The 17,718-nt window shown below is 38.9% G+C and overlaps 1 protein-coding gene across 3 annotated transcripts; it reads left to right on the top strand.

Annotated features, from left to right (window-relative positions):
* The first annotated feature begins 1,384 nt into the window (after positions 1-1,384).
* On the top strand, positions 1,385-13,422 carry LOC105043267 (uncharacterized). 3 transcript variants are annotated; one of them, XM_029264037.2, is made up of 4 exons: positions 1,385-3,298; positions 3,380-4,828; positions 11,370-11,489; positions 12,990-13,422. In XM_029264037.2, the coding sequence occupies exons 1-4, from the start codon at positions 2,270-2,272 to the stop codon at positions 13,095-13,097; spliced, it is 2,706 nt and encodes a 901-aa protein (XP_029119870.2). In that variant the 5' UTR covers positions 1,385-2,269; the 3' UTR covers positions 13,098-13,422. The 3 variants fall into 3 exon arrangements, with proteins under 3 accessions (XP_029119870.2, XP_073112025.1, XP_073112026.1); XM_073255924.1 differs by having other exon boundaries at positions 1,389-3,298; positions 12,984-13,125; XM_073255925.1 differs by lacking the exons at positions 11,370-11,489; positions 12,990-13,422 and adding an exon at positions 10,316-10,495 and having other exon boundaries at positions 1,390-3,298.
* Positions 13,423-17,718: the final 4,296 nt, after the last annotated feature.

Here is a 17,718-nt window from a genome sequence, read left to right as displayed (position 1 = left end):
CAGACATTTAGGCAGAGAAATTGTTGTGCTATTATGCAAAAAAAAAAAATCTTATTTTTATTAGCTAAACAACAATAGCATCAAATTACAAAACACATTTATAAAACAAAAATAATAAATAACAATTTGATTAAATAATGTTCCTTAGAAATCAAGCCGAGATGTACATGCAATGGATATGAAGTGTTAAATGAAGAAAAGAACAAATTATATAAAAGAAGTTGGGTAGGAAGAAGCGGAGTTGCATAGTGTATATTGAATTTAATTTTGAATGAAGTTCTATCAGATATATTAATCTTTGAATTTGAATGGAATTATCCAATTTTATCTTTCTAAGCTCAAAATTAATAATGAGGCATTTAAACAGGTTCGTATCATTGATCATGATCTATAATAACAAAAATATCTAAATAAAATACATATTTTTTGATTTCTTGACCATCCATCGTGAAAAGATGAAAATGGACACTTGCCGATGTACTAATGTACTAAAATATTGATGATATATTTAATGGAGAATCCAACTTATTAATTAGTTATGATCTTCACATATTAAAATATATCTAGATGGAAAAATCAATAAATTTTAATGCTTAAGAGTATAGTAAAATATGATTTCATATCAATTTAAAAAAATCATTTTGTATCCAGCTGATGCATAAATTAAATACTACAAAATACATGAGTTTTATATTTCTAATATTTTAGTGGTATGGATGATGATCAATACATTGAATCTTTAATTTCAATGCCCTTCCATTGATTTTAGACTTGAGAGGAGAGGAGCAAATCCATTTTTTTCATATAATTGAAAAATCTGTGTAAATAAATTATTTATTTCCATCATCTTACAAAATTGTCGTGCCCATACTTTTGAATCCATGCTGCATCTAAGATATAAACTTTAGACAACTTAATCAATTGATGCACCAAAAGCAGCCTTAAATAAGTCGACACGAATTGGGCCTGGCCTACTGTAAAGTAGTTGGTCGGAGACAAGGGTTGGCCTATCCAAAATCTAAAGTTATCAGAACTCGGAAGAACCGCTCAGCTACTGATTCGACCAGTTCAGAGAGTATCTGAAGCACGGTCATGGCATGCGCCACACTTTGAAGCAGCACCACCTAATTGTGGCTGCCCAGTGGCCAAAATACCCTCACCGGTCCCACATCCGTATCCCGTGACGGGAGCAAAGGGGTCCCGTACACTCCTATCCTCCAACACACACCGATAAAAATTTCTTGGCGTGATAAATTCCAGACGTCCTTGATCCTTTTGGTCCTCCGTATTAAATTGCCCTCTGCTTCCCGAATAGAAAACTTTTATGCGCCCTTGGATGGAGTACCTTCTCTCCGGCTCAACTTACTGCCCTCGTCCGCCAGTCCTTTGGATCCCTGTCGCTTGATGTAACGGGATTCATGGTTCATATCAACGGTATGAATGTCGACGGGGCCCACCGGCAAATCTAAATGTGGGCCCACCGTGTGGCGTCTTGGACACGGCTGTGATGTCCGCTGTCCTTATCAGCGCACCCGATCCATCGCCCTTTCTCGCCGGTCGCCATCCCTTGACTGTCGCCTCTGCCTGACATGTTCGTCAATAACCAAAAGATCTCCAACCCAGGACTGCCCCCTGCAGCAGCTGCTCCGCCGACCCAATCGTAAATGCCCCGTGCCTGGTGAAACTATTCTCCTGGTGAGCCGCTTATTTGCTGCCACGTAGAAGGTGAAAAAGCTATTTAAGGGACAGCTGACCGCAATGGAACGTATACTTCCCGTCGGGTTCCCCGATCTAAAAATCACTCCGCCCGTTTGAAATCCCGCGACGAGCGGAAAGGCTCCACGCATTTCGGGCCGACCGACACGTCCCCTTGCTCGGCTCATGTCTTCCGTCCGATCCCCATCGGACGATCCACAGCAGTCTGTGAGAGGTTACCGCTTCCCCTCTCTCCCCATCTTTTTTCAAAAAAAACCCTAGATCGTTCGTTCCGCCGCCTCTTTCTCTCTTCCACATCTCTTCTCTCTCCTCCCACTCTCCGTTGCTGCAACGCGGAATTCGTAAAACGCTTTAACCGCCAAGAATTTGAGACAGGGAAAGGCGAGGTAAAAGAGAACGGGGAAATTTCGGGAAAGGGCGAAAGGGGCAAGAAGAATAATAGGCGTCGCATCGGATCGTTGGTTGCAATCTGGGAACCATGGGCGTCGGCGAGCGCCGGTGATCGGATCCGGGATGGGTGGTCGTCGAACGCCGATGAGGACGCTGATGAGCGATGAGACGGCATGCGAGATCTGAGAACCGAAAGATCGTACGAAAGTTCGGGGAGCCGGCGGAGGGGGCAGCAGGGGAAGCGGAGATTGGGTCGATGGTCTTCCCCTTCCGGGCTCCGCCGGCGTCGATGCCGTCGGTCAGGACGCGGCGGTCGACCAGGGTGTTCGTCCCCAAGGCCCCGGACAAAGCCGAAGCCGCCGCCGCCGCCGCCGCCAGCGACGGGGTACCGTTAGCGAGGGTTCTCCGCTCCGGGAAACGATTCGCGGTGTCGGATCAGGCACTGGAGAAGAAGGCGGACGCTGGAGACGGCGAAGGGGTCGAGTGGCTGCGGGTGCTCGGCGGCGGTGGCAACGCGGCGGATCTGCGGTGGTGGAAGGGGGAAGAGGAGAAGGGTGATTTCGGGGCCGAGGATGAGTGGCGCGAGCCCGCGGCACTGCAATCTGATGAGTCTCTGGCCTCTGCCAATCGAAGGGCCTCTATGGATTCACCCCAAGAGAAGAAGTTTGGGATTGTCTACAACCGGAAGCGGCGGATGCCACTGTCTGATGATGCGGTGCCTTCACCTTGTGGAATAGGAGAAAGGGACTCCGAGAGGGATCGGAGGTATAGAATCGTTTTTATGCGGAAACAGCTCAGGAAAAGGCCAAAGGTGGAGCCTTTAGTTGAAGTCGTTTCGGGAGAGACAGAAAAAATGGATGGGGAGCAAGAGCAGATCTCAAGACGCACTTGCAGAGTAGAGAGGGTGCTTAGAATCACAGAGTCTGCGAGGGGTTTCGCTGAAAAGGTGGGCATTTTAGGGGATGATATCTGGACTTGCTCAAGTGGCTCCATGGTGCTTGTTGTGCTCATAGATTCCTACTGTAGTAGTAGTTCACTTCAATTTTCGCGTCTCCTTATCTCTGTAGTGAGCTGGATGAAGAAGGCTAGAGTGAGATTCCGGCAATTTGCTGCCTTTCTGTTATCTGAACCGATGGCCACTGCTTTCTCTCTAAATGGCGTCCATTTCTTACCAGTTTGGCATTGTAAAAATGTAAGCGTTCTTATTTTGCAGCTATTTCTTCGTGTCTATTATTTGTTTAGCTTTTGAGTGTTTATTTATTTTTCCTTTCAGAATGTTTTCTTCAGCAATTCTGTATCTGCTTGTGGACTTTGCAAGATTTATGGTGCCAAACAGTTTATACCTTTGTTCTCGCTTAATTTCTCCGCCATTCCGTTCTTCTTTAAGGGCTTGCATGTCGCTATGCTTCTTGGCTCTCAATATTTACCTGGTGTTTTTGCGAAATATGCATTGGGTTTGCACACATACTTTCCGGTGGCTGTGCGATTTGAAGAATATGATTCTCATATTCTTGCAGAGACAGGTTTTTCAGGAACTGAAGTCGTAGTTTCTGTAATTCCTGCTGTGAAGAGGAATGAATCACATACCGCTTTGGAAGTGCCTAAATCAGTGGGACGAAGTGCAGTAATTGTGCATGGTTCAAGGCTACGGAGACATCAGAAAAAGAGAAGCTCCTCCAGGCATTCCAGAAGTCACCATCTTTTCGCAATGAATTCACAGCCTGGTTCACTGCGGTCTGATCAGCACCGGATTGGAGTTTTTCCGGAAGCCAAAGCACTTTCCTTTAGGAACTCCTTCGTGGAGCCTGTCCATGTGAGAACTATTGAATCTTGTGTGAGTGATTTTTTAAGTAGTAAAGATGATAGTGATGTCTCTACTCCTCTTGGATCTCGTGAGAAGCACAGGAAATTATCAATAAAGAGCCCCATCGAGCGGATCAAGGAACTTAAGTTGGCTTTGGCTGAGGTGAAGCAAAACATAGATTCTGCACATTGCAATGCAAATGTCTTGGTTACTGTTTCTGATAGGTGCTGGAGGGAAGAAGGGGCTGATGTTATGTTAGAATCTTTGCATTCTAAAGAGTGGTGCATAGCAGTGAAGGTAAGGGGCACGACAAGGTACCTACATAAAGCTCAAGACATGAGGCCTTGCATTGTCAACCGTTTCACTCATGCCTATATGTGGAATGGAGAGGATGGTTGGAAGCTTGAGTTTTGTGATAAGTGGGATTGGCTTGTGTTTAAGGAATTGCATATGGAATGTCATGAACGCAACTCTCAGAGTGCACATGATGTCCCTGTAAGGGCAATACCGTTGCCAAGGTTTCATGAAGTTTCTGGTTATGAGGACAGTGCCACAGCTGCTTTTGTGCGCCCTGATGACTACATCAGGATGATGGATGATGAAGTTGGGCGAGCTGTAGCAAGTGATGCTCCCAGTTATGATATGGACTCAGGGGATGAGGAGTGGCTTCAGCTTCTAAATTTTTGCTCTTCTGATGTACAGAATAATGGTTTTGGTCATGTTTCAGAAGAAACTTTTGAGAAAATAATATTTGCCTTGGAAAAAGATGCTTATGGCAGTCCCAATGACATTTATGATAAAGAGAGGGCATTGGATCTTTGTTGGGATTTAGGGAAAAAGGAAATGCTGGTTGCTGTGTATGATTATTGGGTAGAAAAGAGGAACCAGAGACGTGCAGCTTTGGTTAAGGCCTTTCAGGTAATAATTATGTTTCAGTTATTCTCTTGCATATTCACAATGCTTTGTGCTCCTAAACTTCCAATACAGAATTTATGGTATTGGATGCCAGCTGGGTTTACAACTCATTATTGTCTTTGTGTGCTGTTTACATGTAATTTTGACAGATGATGTTATATTGACCTTTTTTTTTTGTGAAAAAAAAAAGAAGCAAATGCAATAGCTAAAGAGTTGCAAATTTTGAAAGTTGATTGGTTGCACTCAAGGTTTGTTGTCTTGATATTGGATCGTATATTGAAATCATCCTATTGCGGTATTGGTACGCAGTATGGTACGAGATGGCGAGACGTACTGTGTGTCGGTACGATATGAGATTGCATATGCTACTGGACATCCAGTATGGTACTCGACCAGTATGACAAACCTTGGTCACACTAATTTTATTAGAATGGTGGCACTTGAGGTTAAAAGTCTCCTTATGTCAAATTATAACATCATGTGAATTTGAAAGCAAAATCATCTATGATCAACTAAGGTAAGTTATTTGAAGTTGACTCGTGTACCAAAGACTGTATTATATGTGCTAGTCATCAAGTCTTATTTTAGGCTTTGGGGCATCAACCGTTTACATCTGTATGGCATTGTAATATTATATAGACTAGTCTTAGTCTATGTGCACTAGCGGTCATATGTTGGTTATTATGGCATTTCTTATACTGCATTGCTTGGTTTATTCCTCGAAGAAGAATAAAATCAATGGCAGCTTTGTCTTTTCAGATAGCAAAGAGAACAGAGCATTTCCTTAGCAGTGATGAATGGTAGCCATAACCTGTAATCTGTAGCTAATAATACATACATAGGATAAAGGAAGACAGTTCATTGTCCTTGTCGTTGAAGCATGCAAGTCAAATCAAGTGATGGCAAGGAGCTCCCAGAAAAACATTAACTGAATCTATATACAGAAACACATGAGAACATGAAAATTTCATGCATAAATAACTTGATATGAGCTACCAGCTCGTTATAATCGAGAAAATGATTTGGATCTGAGCAAGCTGACTACTGTGACTCCAGCTTATGCTTGCCCATGTGACTGCCTTGGAAGTTATTTGAGCTTATGGTGATGCCATGATATTGTTTGTTTCTTTCTACAAGTTATTATCTACGCCTAATCAGAATCCTAAAACATGAAAAGTTGATTGGCAAACAATCTTTTTACAGAGGCCCAGAGAGTCTAGCACATGAAAGTCAATAATTCATAAATACATGATATTCAAACAATTATCAAGAAAGGGAAAGATTTATGTTCATTTCAGTTGAGAGTTGGACATTGCACATGAACTGTGAATATGCCTAGAGAACAAAGGCCCCTTTAAAGACACATACAATATAAAGCCCCTCTTTTCACTAATTACAGTAACAAGAGAATAAATTAGTCACATCTATGGAGTTGGAAAAAAAATGAGGTGCTAGGATGCTTGCCAGTGTTGCCTACCAAGGGATGCTCAGTGGGTGCATGCAATTGGAGTAGTGGAGGTTGCAGGCATGTGCTAGGTGCAGGCTTCCTGCTGGCAGAATTGCTTGTTGGTGGGCTACTGACATGTGAAGGTGTTGGTGTTCCTTTATAGGCAGCTGTTCATTGGATGAGAAGGGGCTCTGGAAAGAAGGGGATTTTGTTGGGGGTGTGTTAACGGAGGAGTGGTGGAATGGAAGTGGTAATTGGGCTTGGGCTTGGATTTTCTTTGTTGCTGTCAGAGCACTGTGTCTGAGGCTTGTGAAGGCTTGTCAAGAAAGGAAGGGATGAGGGCAGTTTTGATGTGTTGAATATTTTCATATGGAAGACATACCAATACTTTATACAGGTTGCAAGGACACTTAGGCAATATTTGGAAGATTTTTGTTAAATACTATAACTAGTGGCAGTTGTTTCTTCTTTTTTTTTTTTTTGGTAGTATAATCCTTTTGCTCTTTGAAGTTCTATGAAGGATTATGTGGGAACATCTAGATATTATGCATCACCTTTTACTTGCATTCCCTCATAAGAAATTGTTCTCCATAATGTATTTATGTGTCAAGAAAGAGATGGGCTCTTGAATGGTGGAAGATAAAAATGATATTAACTATATATCAAAAAAGAAAAAAGAAAGAAAGAAAGAAATGAGATACATGAATAAAACACTGATGAGTGCTGATATGAGTATGATGAAATTAGTACATTGCAAAGCATTCTTTTAGTGTATCTTTTATGTGACAAAGGAATGGAGGTTTGTGAATGGGAATGGTGAAAGTTTGAGTTCTAGCAACAGCCTTGGATGTTTGTTTTTGCAAAGCTCTGCTGAGTTCTTGATTGTTCCAGGCAAGTTATTTGGAACAGGATTGAATCGCGTGTTGGTATAGTTCTTGTTCTTGTTTTATGTCTGTTCCATTGCTGGTCAATTATTATTTTTTTGTGAGGAAAATACCGGAATGATTCTCGAAGTTAAAGTATCAGCTTACTATCATTGTTCAGCAAGTTCATCTTGTTTTACCATCATTAGATGTCATCCATGTTGATGATGGCTGTGAGGGTTTTGTGCAGATGGTACAGTAAGTGCACTGTATTCATTAGATGTCTCATGATTTATATTGCGGTGAAATTTCTGCTAATTAATAAGTGTCGATGTTTTATACTGTTGTTCTGTTGGTCACAGACACACATAACTCCATATGTGCAAGCTTAAATATTTAATAAGCTTGTTTTTTAATACAAATGGAAATTCATGATTTTATCTGGCTGTATATTGGTGCTTTAAAGAGATAGTACAAAAGAGAATCTTGGAATTCAGCTCTCTCTCTCTCAATTTGTGGAGATTTTAGGAGCACTATCAATGTGTTAATTGGGTCTATTTTTCAATAAATCATTTTGAAGGATGCGAGGAACTTCTTTTATTGCTTAATAATGTCCTGAATATGTGTTTTGTTTTAACCCTTTGCAAAAATGTGTCTGTAAAATATAATGCACTATATTTTGTTTGGCTGCTGTCTATGACCTTGAAAAGAAGTTTGAATATCTATAGCGGAGTTTTAGTGAGTATGCCTTTACCTGATGTCTTGCACATCTACATGCATTTCTTACTTGGGTGTCTCTGCACTTGCCCATATATCTACTAGCAGGCCTCTGTGTATCTGTGCATGTGTAACCATGAGATTGACAGTGTATAACAATAAAGTCGATTGTGATTCTCAAATTTCTTCTGGATGTTCTTCTATGCTTCCATGCATGATTAAGCAATCTGATTACAGAAGCTGCTGTATCTTATCTGTTCTGATTTTCTTGCTAGTTTATATGAAATTAGAATGTTACCTGGTCACTATAAAGAATATTCTGTGCAGTTAAATATACAGTGGCTATAAATTTACTGTGACTGGATGTAGCAGAAATTTCACTACTTTTATCGCTTGATATTTGAAAGGTAATTCAATATCTACAGTGATGTCTCTTGGCAGAAAAATGGTGCATGTTCCTAAAGTTTCTGTTGTATGCATGATTATGAATTGTTGATTAGCAAGTGGTTGTCTGATTGATGCAGTGCATGAATTTGTATGTAATCCTCCTACTCGGCTATACCTCTTTTGTGTTACACACTAATAAATCCATGGAATGGATACTCTTCTGGGCAACAAGAACTTGTTTGAGTTCTTCATTAATACATAAACTATTATAATTAAGATGTACATGCCAGGAAAGTTTGTTGTAGTTTCGTGGGAGCATATCATTTTTTCCAATTATTTGACCCCTTTCCATAAATCTTCAGATATACCACTTTACTAATTTGCCTTTGTTTTAGGTCTTTTAATTACCAGAGAACAGTCCAATAATTTGATCCATGTCAATGAACCATAATAAGCTTCTTTTTTTCAGTACTCAGAATTACTAATTCATTAGACAACCGGAGGTCTAAGGTCAAGTGAAACCCCCTTCCAGTGTCAATTTTAAATAGGACTTGATATTATTCTGGGAATAGCAACTGGTATGGCTTTGTTCATCTTGTGGGGATTAACCATGTAAATTGACATCTTTACCTAAAGCATTTAATAGACTACTTTCCTGGCATGCTAATCAGATCATTGATTGACTTTGATTGCCTGGGATGGTTCCTTGAGGCTGAAAAGATTCTGAGTCATTTTTTTAGGTAGTTGTCAAACTGATGAGCTCCACACAACTTCCTACAAGTTCATATCTGAAATTTTGATGCAAAAGAAGGCTGCCATTGCCCTCCATCTTTTTGCTTCCACTTGTTCATTTATTTATTGAAGCCATTTTTTAAAACCAATTCTCTCTTCAATGAGAAAGGTATTTATTTCAAGGGAGAAAGAAGTTTTATCCATTTATGAAGTGTCTTCCCTTTGATATTGATATTGTAACATGTTTTGTTTGTAATAAGCTTTACATACTTCGAAGCACTTGATAGAAAAACTATTAAGACTAAAATATATGTATACATACAACTTTATAAATTTTAAGAAATTTAAAAATGTAAAGGTTTTTTTTTTTTACTCTAGTGTTCACCTGGCTAAGTTCCTGAAGTCAGTGTCTAGGACTGCATCAGCGATTTGATAGCATTGAATTGCTGGTTATATAAAAATTATCCTGTTATTGCATGTTACTTTCAGATTCATCTTACTAAGGATTTTGGTCATCCTCATTAACTCCCACATCTAGGATCTTACTAAAATTTTATCATGATATATTTTTTTGTGATTATAGATTGTAATCTGTGTGTTTGAACTAAACCACGATTTTTTTATGCAGTCCAAATCCCTCCTCCTTAGGTGTATAACGAGGAAAATTCTCCATGATTTAGCTTTTCAATAGGTTTACAGCAGCAGCTACCTGGACCTTGCTTATACTCTAAGCAGCTAGGCTCCTAAACCTGAAGAACATATTGCAATGTTCTTTGTAACATGAACTTCTTGGAATCATATCTAGCTGGCATTTGGTGTGATTTAACTAATGAAAACTTTTCTTGGTATTGACTTGAATTTTAGAAGGGAATTTTATTGATTTTGGCTGGTTTTTGATTAAACTTTTGGATTTTTTTTTTTCCATATGATGTCTATAAATTTAATATTTTATGTAAACATCAGTTTCTGATAATCAAGCACATGAACTTCATTAATCTAGCTATCTAGTGAATAAGTTTCTGCCATTAGTATTCTATTGAAAAATGAGAAACATTTCTAGAAAGTTCCTTTTCGAGAGTTAATATTTTGTCCTTGTTTTTTTATTGAAACTGCTCGTTTGCTTCTTGCCATGTGCGGATTAGTTATTTGCTGATTTTTGACTTTAACTTGCTCATTGGTAATACCTATTTGTGCAGAAGAATAATTTGCTTCTGGTACAAGATCATGAGATATTTAGGGGATTGTGTCATACTATATTCTAATATATATTTAGAAATCCTTGTCTGCTTATGATGACTCATCACTGATTGTGCTGCACTTCACTCAAATTAATTTTCTGTCCAGATGCTGTTCTTTCCTTGATGGATCTCAATGATGCAGCTTGCATTGCTTGTGAACTTCGTATCCGCCCATTAATCTCTGTTTGTCCGAGTTTATAGTATTTGAACGTATGTTTTCTGTGAAAGATTTGTATATCTTATTACTTCGTTTGGTGGAAATGGCTTTATGTTGGCATCATTGTGTTTGAGTGGATGCCACACCCCCCACCCTCCACCCTACCACACACATACATGCGCGCGGGCACACACAAAAAAAAAAAATCATGAGTGAAATATAAATGAGCCGCAGAAGTAGTGAGAATGAGAAAAAAAAAATCTAGATTGAAAATACAAAAGATAAGAAAATTGGATATGCATTATGTGTGCTGGCAGTTTATAGTTTTTTCTTGAAGTAATAAAGATATTGTTATTTGATTTTGCTGAGATGATAGGAGAAAAATAGATATATGATGGTTGTGTGGATGTGGTAATATAATTATTTTTACAAGCTTCATACCGCTGTACATACCAAAATTACCTGTCAACTAGCAGTGAATGTAACCAAGCCTCGTTTTCCCCTTCCATTCCTGATTTTGTTATCCTTATATTAAGGATGTCAAGTTTGGTACATATGAGTGTCTCAGGTACTCTACAGCATAGTAAATGTTGCAATATCATAGGATGTTGCGGAAGATGCATTTAGAGACTTTCTACTGGGTTGTTTGTCAGAGCATTTGAGGTAGGGGGGAGTGGTGGAATCTATTGTTTACTTTGACTTTCAGAATGACCTTTTTGGCTTAGATTGTCTTCAATCCAAAGTACTTGTACAAATTCTTTAAATGCATTGATATTTTATTTTCAGTTCCCAGGCGGACTGAGGGGCATGACTCTTTATTAAGTATTGGAAATTCTTATCAATGTTATGACACTGTGCTTACATTTTTTTTTTAGATCATTGGCATCAGTAAGATGTTGCAGTTGTCAGAAAGACTGAATGTATCCATATTTTGCTTCTGGTTGTTGTGCAGTAGATCCCAGTTTCTGTAATATTGATAATTGCATTCTTGATATTGTGACAGTATCATGTCCCAACCCGAGGAGAGCACAATTTATGCAGAGACCATTGTTTCAGAAAAGAAGATCTATTAAGAGACAACGTTGCCAGTCTGGAAGAGGGAAGCCAGAATTCTTGTTGGAAGGTATGTTTTGGTATTTCATTTGGTGAGGTGGTTTCCTCTTTTATGCTTCTCTGGGCTGATTTAACTTTCGCCACATCTGAGCTTTTCTCAATCATGTGTTATTCACATGCTAAAGTTGATCTGTTCGAGGCGGGGACTATGGGTTGGCTGATCAATTCTAAGAACCAATTTTTTTAAAGTGGATGTGTAAATTTAGGGTCTATAAATGATCTGATGTCTAAATTTAGCTGGTTTGCTTGCTTGGGTTTTCTCGAAGGCTTATCAGATGAGGTTTATGGACAGAATTAAGCTTGGCACTGATGGTGATCCCCTAGGTCTTGGGTTTTGGCATTATGTGACATTCTCTTCAGTTGGTCCCATAACCTAATTAAACCGGCTGGCTTACCTGGTTTGATTCATCTGCCATATGCCACTGCAGGGAACTGTTTTACTGGAATTTTTTAAATAAATAAATTTTGATTCTTCACTTAGAAATTTCTAGAGCTAACGCAAGTAGAAATACATCTCCAGCTTGACTGCTTTTAAGAGAAACTCACGATCACATGTGCATGAATTTTCCATTATTTGGTGTACCTAATTTTTTCTAGGGAATAAGAATTAATGTGTGCATTTGCATCTCTGAAAAAATCATCACCATTTTCCATGTCTAGTCTGTACAACATTAAATTTAGAATAACAGCGATGCTCTCATGTAAGTTCACTATGTGACTAGAAGTATTGTTGAATGGCGCTCTTCCTATCCATATTTGAGTCTTTAACAGTTTCTTTGAACTTGTTAAGAAATTTGTGAATCCTGTAGTCCAGGACCAACCCTTATGGGATAACATAACTTTCGCTTTCATATGTTGAGACTCTTAACAGTTTCTTCGAATTTGTTAGGATATCGGCAGTCTTGTGAACTTTGCAGTCCAGGAACCAACCCTTATGGGATAATATAAATTTTGCTTAATCCATTAAGGAAAGCCAGGAGTCTTATCTCCTTTTGTGAATATAGGCTCAGTAAATCAGCCCACAGATCCTCATGCCAAAATCTAACATGCATAGACTCTTTACCTGGAATCCAGTTGACCAGATCAAGAGGGTTTAACAAATGTTCTAGCAAGTGGCATTGAATGTCTTGCGTTCTATTGTCCGACAGTGGCATTTTAGATACCTCTGAGAAGACATGGTTGTAGGTTAGAATTTCATATTTTTTCTGGCACCTGCTCGATTTCTTACGGCCAGTCTTCAAACACTTAATTCAGGTCTCAGCAGGTATTACTCAATTTTTTATGCCAGTTGTGACCATGTACTGCTTGTTGTTTCATTATGGTTGTCGGTCCTATTACAATGTGAAAGATTTGTTTAGTTATTTGATCCATCTGATATTACGTTTCTCTGTTCTTTGTTGATCCCATTCTAATGAGTTTGGGTGATGCCTTGGAAGTTAGTTGTACCATGAAACTGTTTAAATCCTCTGGGCCTTGTGTTGCTTAAATTTTCATATTTACATAGATGTAGGTGGAACTGAGGAGGGGGCTTCACGGAGGGTTCAAGAAGCAGAGAATGCGGCTAACAGGGCTGTGGAATTGGCAATTCAACTCCGTAGTAGGGCTCAAATGCTCATGACCAATGCTGAATTGGCAGCATACAAGTCTGTCATGGCTCTTAAAATTGCAGATGCCATTGGTGTATCAGAATCTCCAGACCTTGCTTCTTTAATTCTTGATTGAATGTTGAAGTTAGATAATATTGTACAGGAGCGCTATTAGCAGTCCCATTCCATTTGGTTAAAAGTAATCAATATTTCCTGCCGCCGGAGGGTGATTCTGGCTTGATTTAAGCTGTGGGGCAGTTTTTTATAAAGCCATTTTTGAGGTTGCGTTCCAGAAACTGCGCAGATCAAAAACTGTAATTTTGTATAAATGATAGTTCTCTAGATTTTTTATTTGTATCATGATCTCGTTTGTGTTGCCTAATTCTTGTGATTCTCAAGGGATAAGAACTGGAACACAGCAAGTCGAATGACTAGAAGCATCGATCAATCCTTGTGGATCAATTTCACCAAAAAAAAAAAAAAAATCCTTTTGGATCGCCGGATTTCTTAAATTTAATATTTGTGCTGCTGCCACTGCCATTTGTTGTTTGCGCAATAACTGCATATGACTTGGGTCTTTGCAATCAATCTCTCTCCTCCTATAATTGCTGAGTACTTTTGAGTGGCAAATTATATACATGTATTTTCTATTTATTAGATTCTTGGATTCAGTATACAATGCTTTTAGCTTTTGTATGGTGGCATTTTTTTAGAATTAAGTGTTGCCTTGTTTTGTCTATGTTATCCAATCCTAGCACAAAAGAAAGAAGTTGCATGGTTGGATCAAGCCGTGAATATATAATCCTGAATTTTAGAAAATTATGGATTGAACTAAAATAAAATAATGAAAGCTGAAAATTAGTTGATGTTGTAAAGGAAGTTGTACGCTGGATTTAAACAAAACGCAGCTCCATGTCAAGTAAATAAAGCTTGAAAGATGGAGAAAGGCAGCATGCCATCGAGAGGTGTATAAAATAAACAGCATAGATAAAGTAGATCATCTTTATATCAAGAAGCTTCTAAAGATATAAATAAATGAATTTATTTAGTTATTAGGTTGCAGCAATTTGCTTGCATTTTAAGATAATTTTATCAATAACCGAATAATGCTCTTTGATTCCACCATAAAAACGCAAAATCCAAGTCTTTGACTAGAGTCTCATCTCGAAAAATCAATGCCATGTGCCGAATCGAGCAAACGAAGGATATTTGGGGAGAAAAAAGTATTAGGCGGAAGTAGGAGAATGAGAGAGAAAACATGAGGGGAAAGAAGATATCTGAACTTGAGACGCCGCTGGAGCTCTGGATTTAGGCTCTCGAGTCGTGGATTTGAGCTAATAGAGCTCGCAACGGAGGAGACGTGGAACGCTGAAGGAGAAACAACCTCAAGCGACCGCGGTGAACGAGAGAAAATAACAATATTTTCGTTCTATCTTTTAGCACATCAGGACTTTTCTTTCAGGTGGTACTATTTTTTAGAAAGATTTTGAAAATTCTGATTTTTTGAAAATTATGGTTCCATTTTGTAATAGCTGTAATACTACGACAGCTATTATCCTTTTCTGTAATTATAATATAATACATACAAAATGGAATGGCTGTCCAAATGCATTAGGGGTATGATTGGTTGGAGCAATTGATGTCTGAAATCAGAATTAGAATTGATGATTTTCATTTTAGCCGCTTGATTGGGAAGAAGAGTCTCGTTCCGATTTTCATTCTAAAAAGAAATAAAAATGGCCCAATTCTTCGGCAACTAAATCCGGATTATCCCCAGCGAAGTTAAAATCTTATTCCACTGGAATGAGATAAAATTTAAAAAAAAAATACCTTCCGCCCATCCACGTGCAATGTACCCCTTCGTCTCCTCGATCCTCATCGCGCAGGAAGGGAGTGGGGAGAAGCTGGGGTTTCTAGGATTTCTAAGGCAGTCGGCGAGGGTAGCACTGGGGATATACTTGTAGACGAGGTAGATATGATTGCCGGCGAGAGAGGCATCGAAGAGGTGGGCGACGGCCACATGGTGGCTGCAGTAGAGGGCGGCGAGGTGGGTGCGGAAGGGGCAGCGTCCGATGGTGGCATCAGCATTGCGGAGGGAGCAGCACCGGTGGAGGAGGAGAGGGAAGGGGAGAGGAAGCTATTGGTGGCAGCGATGATCTCGGCGAAAGAGTAGAATATAGGGCCCTTGTCGCAGATGAATAGGTGGGGGCCAACGAGGGATGTGGAGGAGGAGGAGGTGGTGGAGAAGAGAACGGTGAGGTCACTAGTGGTGGAGTTGGTGACGGTGGAGCTGAAGGTGGTAGGGACAGCGGTGGCAGCTGAGGAGGAGGGGGCAAAGAAGGAGGATCAGAAGGCGCGGAGAGAGGACTTGGGTTTTTGTCTGAGTTAGGCTTGTTGGGGATTGGGAGCCGAGACCATGACATCCCTCTATTCTGGCACATATGGGATAAGGATGGGAATTAGGATAGTATATCGATCAGATTTCGGATTTATATTTCGAGATTAAATTTTTTTAATTTTTATAAAATAATATTTTTATGATAAAATAATATTTACTATCTATAATTTTTTTAAATTTAAAGATATTATTATTATATTTAATTTTTATTTAATATTAATTTTTTAAAAAAATAATTTTAAAAAAAATTAATTAAGAATAAAAATAAAATTTTGAGTTGACTTCGATTTCTATCTTTATATGATCCAAACAACAACAATAAAAATCATTCATTTCGATTTCGATTTCGGATACAAATTAAATACTTCAAAATATGAAATACCGTACAATCTCGTATCATACTATATTGATCTCGTACCGATATGTCATACTGAAGTGTATCGATATTATCATACTGTATCGAATTATATATCGATATTAAATAGAATTTTTTCGATACAAAGTTCGATATCGATATGATAAATTTTATTTCAAAAAATTAGATCATTTTGATTTTAATTTTAATTTTGATTTCGAAAACCCAGACGGTACGCCGTTAAACCATAGGATTTTTTTTTGGGGCTGGGTCAGGGCTAGAGTCGTATTAGGTCCGCCTTTACTCTTTCCGGAGGCACACTCAGAGGTGATACCGACGCCCGTTTGACGGGAGGCCGATCGAGGCCAAGAAAGAAGAACGGAAAAGAAGAAACGTCACGCACAGAGAGAGAGAGAGCGGTGGCTCAGCGTTGGTTAGAGGAGATGTGGAGACGGGCGGCGTTCTTTTCCGCATGGATCTCTTCTTCTTCTTCTTCCACCAACTCCTTGAACCACCAGTGGGTCAGTAATTCCATCTCCTTTTTTTTCTTCTTCTTCTTTTTGGCATTATATAGCTGCCAATGGGGACAGCCAAGAGATCTTGGAAGATCTCCAAAGGACTCTTTGTTTTTCAAGAATCATCGTCTTTTTGTTAAACGTTCACGAAATGGAAAGAAAAAAAATGTTTCATCCATGCTATTGGAGAAGATTTCTGATATGGGTTCTTGATTGATGTGGAGATAGATGGGGTCAGTTAATCTTCATGGACTTTGAAGATCTTGTTTTAAGATTCGGTTCTCCGAGAATGGTTATGATGGATTCTTTTTTCTTCCCTATTTCCCTGCTTCAAATATAACAGAAAAGATTGATTTGAAGAGTATAAGGGTCTGCTTTGGAAATCTTAGGCTGCCACTGCTCTTTCCTTGTTCTGGACCTGACATCGCCAAGGATTTGAGGATGGTTACTTGCTGTTTGAGGAATTGACTTAAGAGTCGTAGCACATGGATGGGTTTTGTTGTGTTTATATCAAGATATTTCTGATTATTGTACCGAAGAAAAGATATGATCACCTGATACATGGATGACTGGCTGTTCTGTACCCTAAAAGGTTCCCTTATTTATGAGCAGCTTAAGATGGCATTTGAAATACCTTCTAAGATCAATAATGAGGGAAACGGTCATGCTGAATTAGAGCCAGTGAATAGTATATATTTGTAGGATGGAGGTGAAATAAAAGACATGCAATAAATGTTTCATGCAATTTTCTTTCTTAGCTGAATCTAAATACTATATCAATATGTGGTAAGTCATGATATTAACCTTCTTGCAAATTCAGGAAAAAAAATTATGCATATCTGTCAAATATTTTGTTTGCAAATGTCATCTTATCCTTTTGACATTATCCCTACCACATGAGACGGGGATCATGGTGAAGGCCTTCTTACAATACTTAAGCTTGCACAAATCTATTGACCTGTTAATGAGCTTTCTATGATTCTAGAACCCTTTTTTCACACATAGTGACTTGTAGTAAAGGATATTTCTCGAATAACAGCTTATCCAAGTTCGCTTTTTATCTATGTCTTATGAAATATACAAAATTGATGTGCTTTTCTATATTCAGAGTAAACAAGTTTTCATGAATTTGAGAATTGACGGTGTGAGATAGCTGGTACAAACAATGGATTCTGGAGGTCTAAGTGGCTTGGGTAAATGGCTGTGTATGTCAAAAACCAAGAAAGGGACCCTAGCAGTTTGCCATTCGGTATAATAGGCTAGTCGAAAAATCAAATGACATCTTTTCAGATAGAATGCACCTGAAAATGTGACCTTCATTATGTTCAACAACAATAGTTTCACTTTCAGTAATTGCTTGGAGTTGTCAGTCATGACTTGGTATC

This window comes from Elaeis guineensis, chromosome 4 (genome assembly GCF_000442705.2).
Source record: "Elaeis guineensis isolate ETL-2024a chromosome 4, EG11, whole genome shotgun sequence".
Taxonomy (NCBI): Eukaryota; Viridiplantae; Streptophyta; class Magnoliopsida; order Arecales; family Arecaceae; genus Elaeis; species Elaeis guineensis.
The sequence above is the reverse complement of the archived record's forward strand: the minus strand, read 5'-3'. Positions and strand labels throughout refer to the sequence as shown.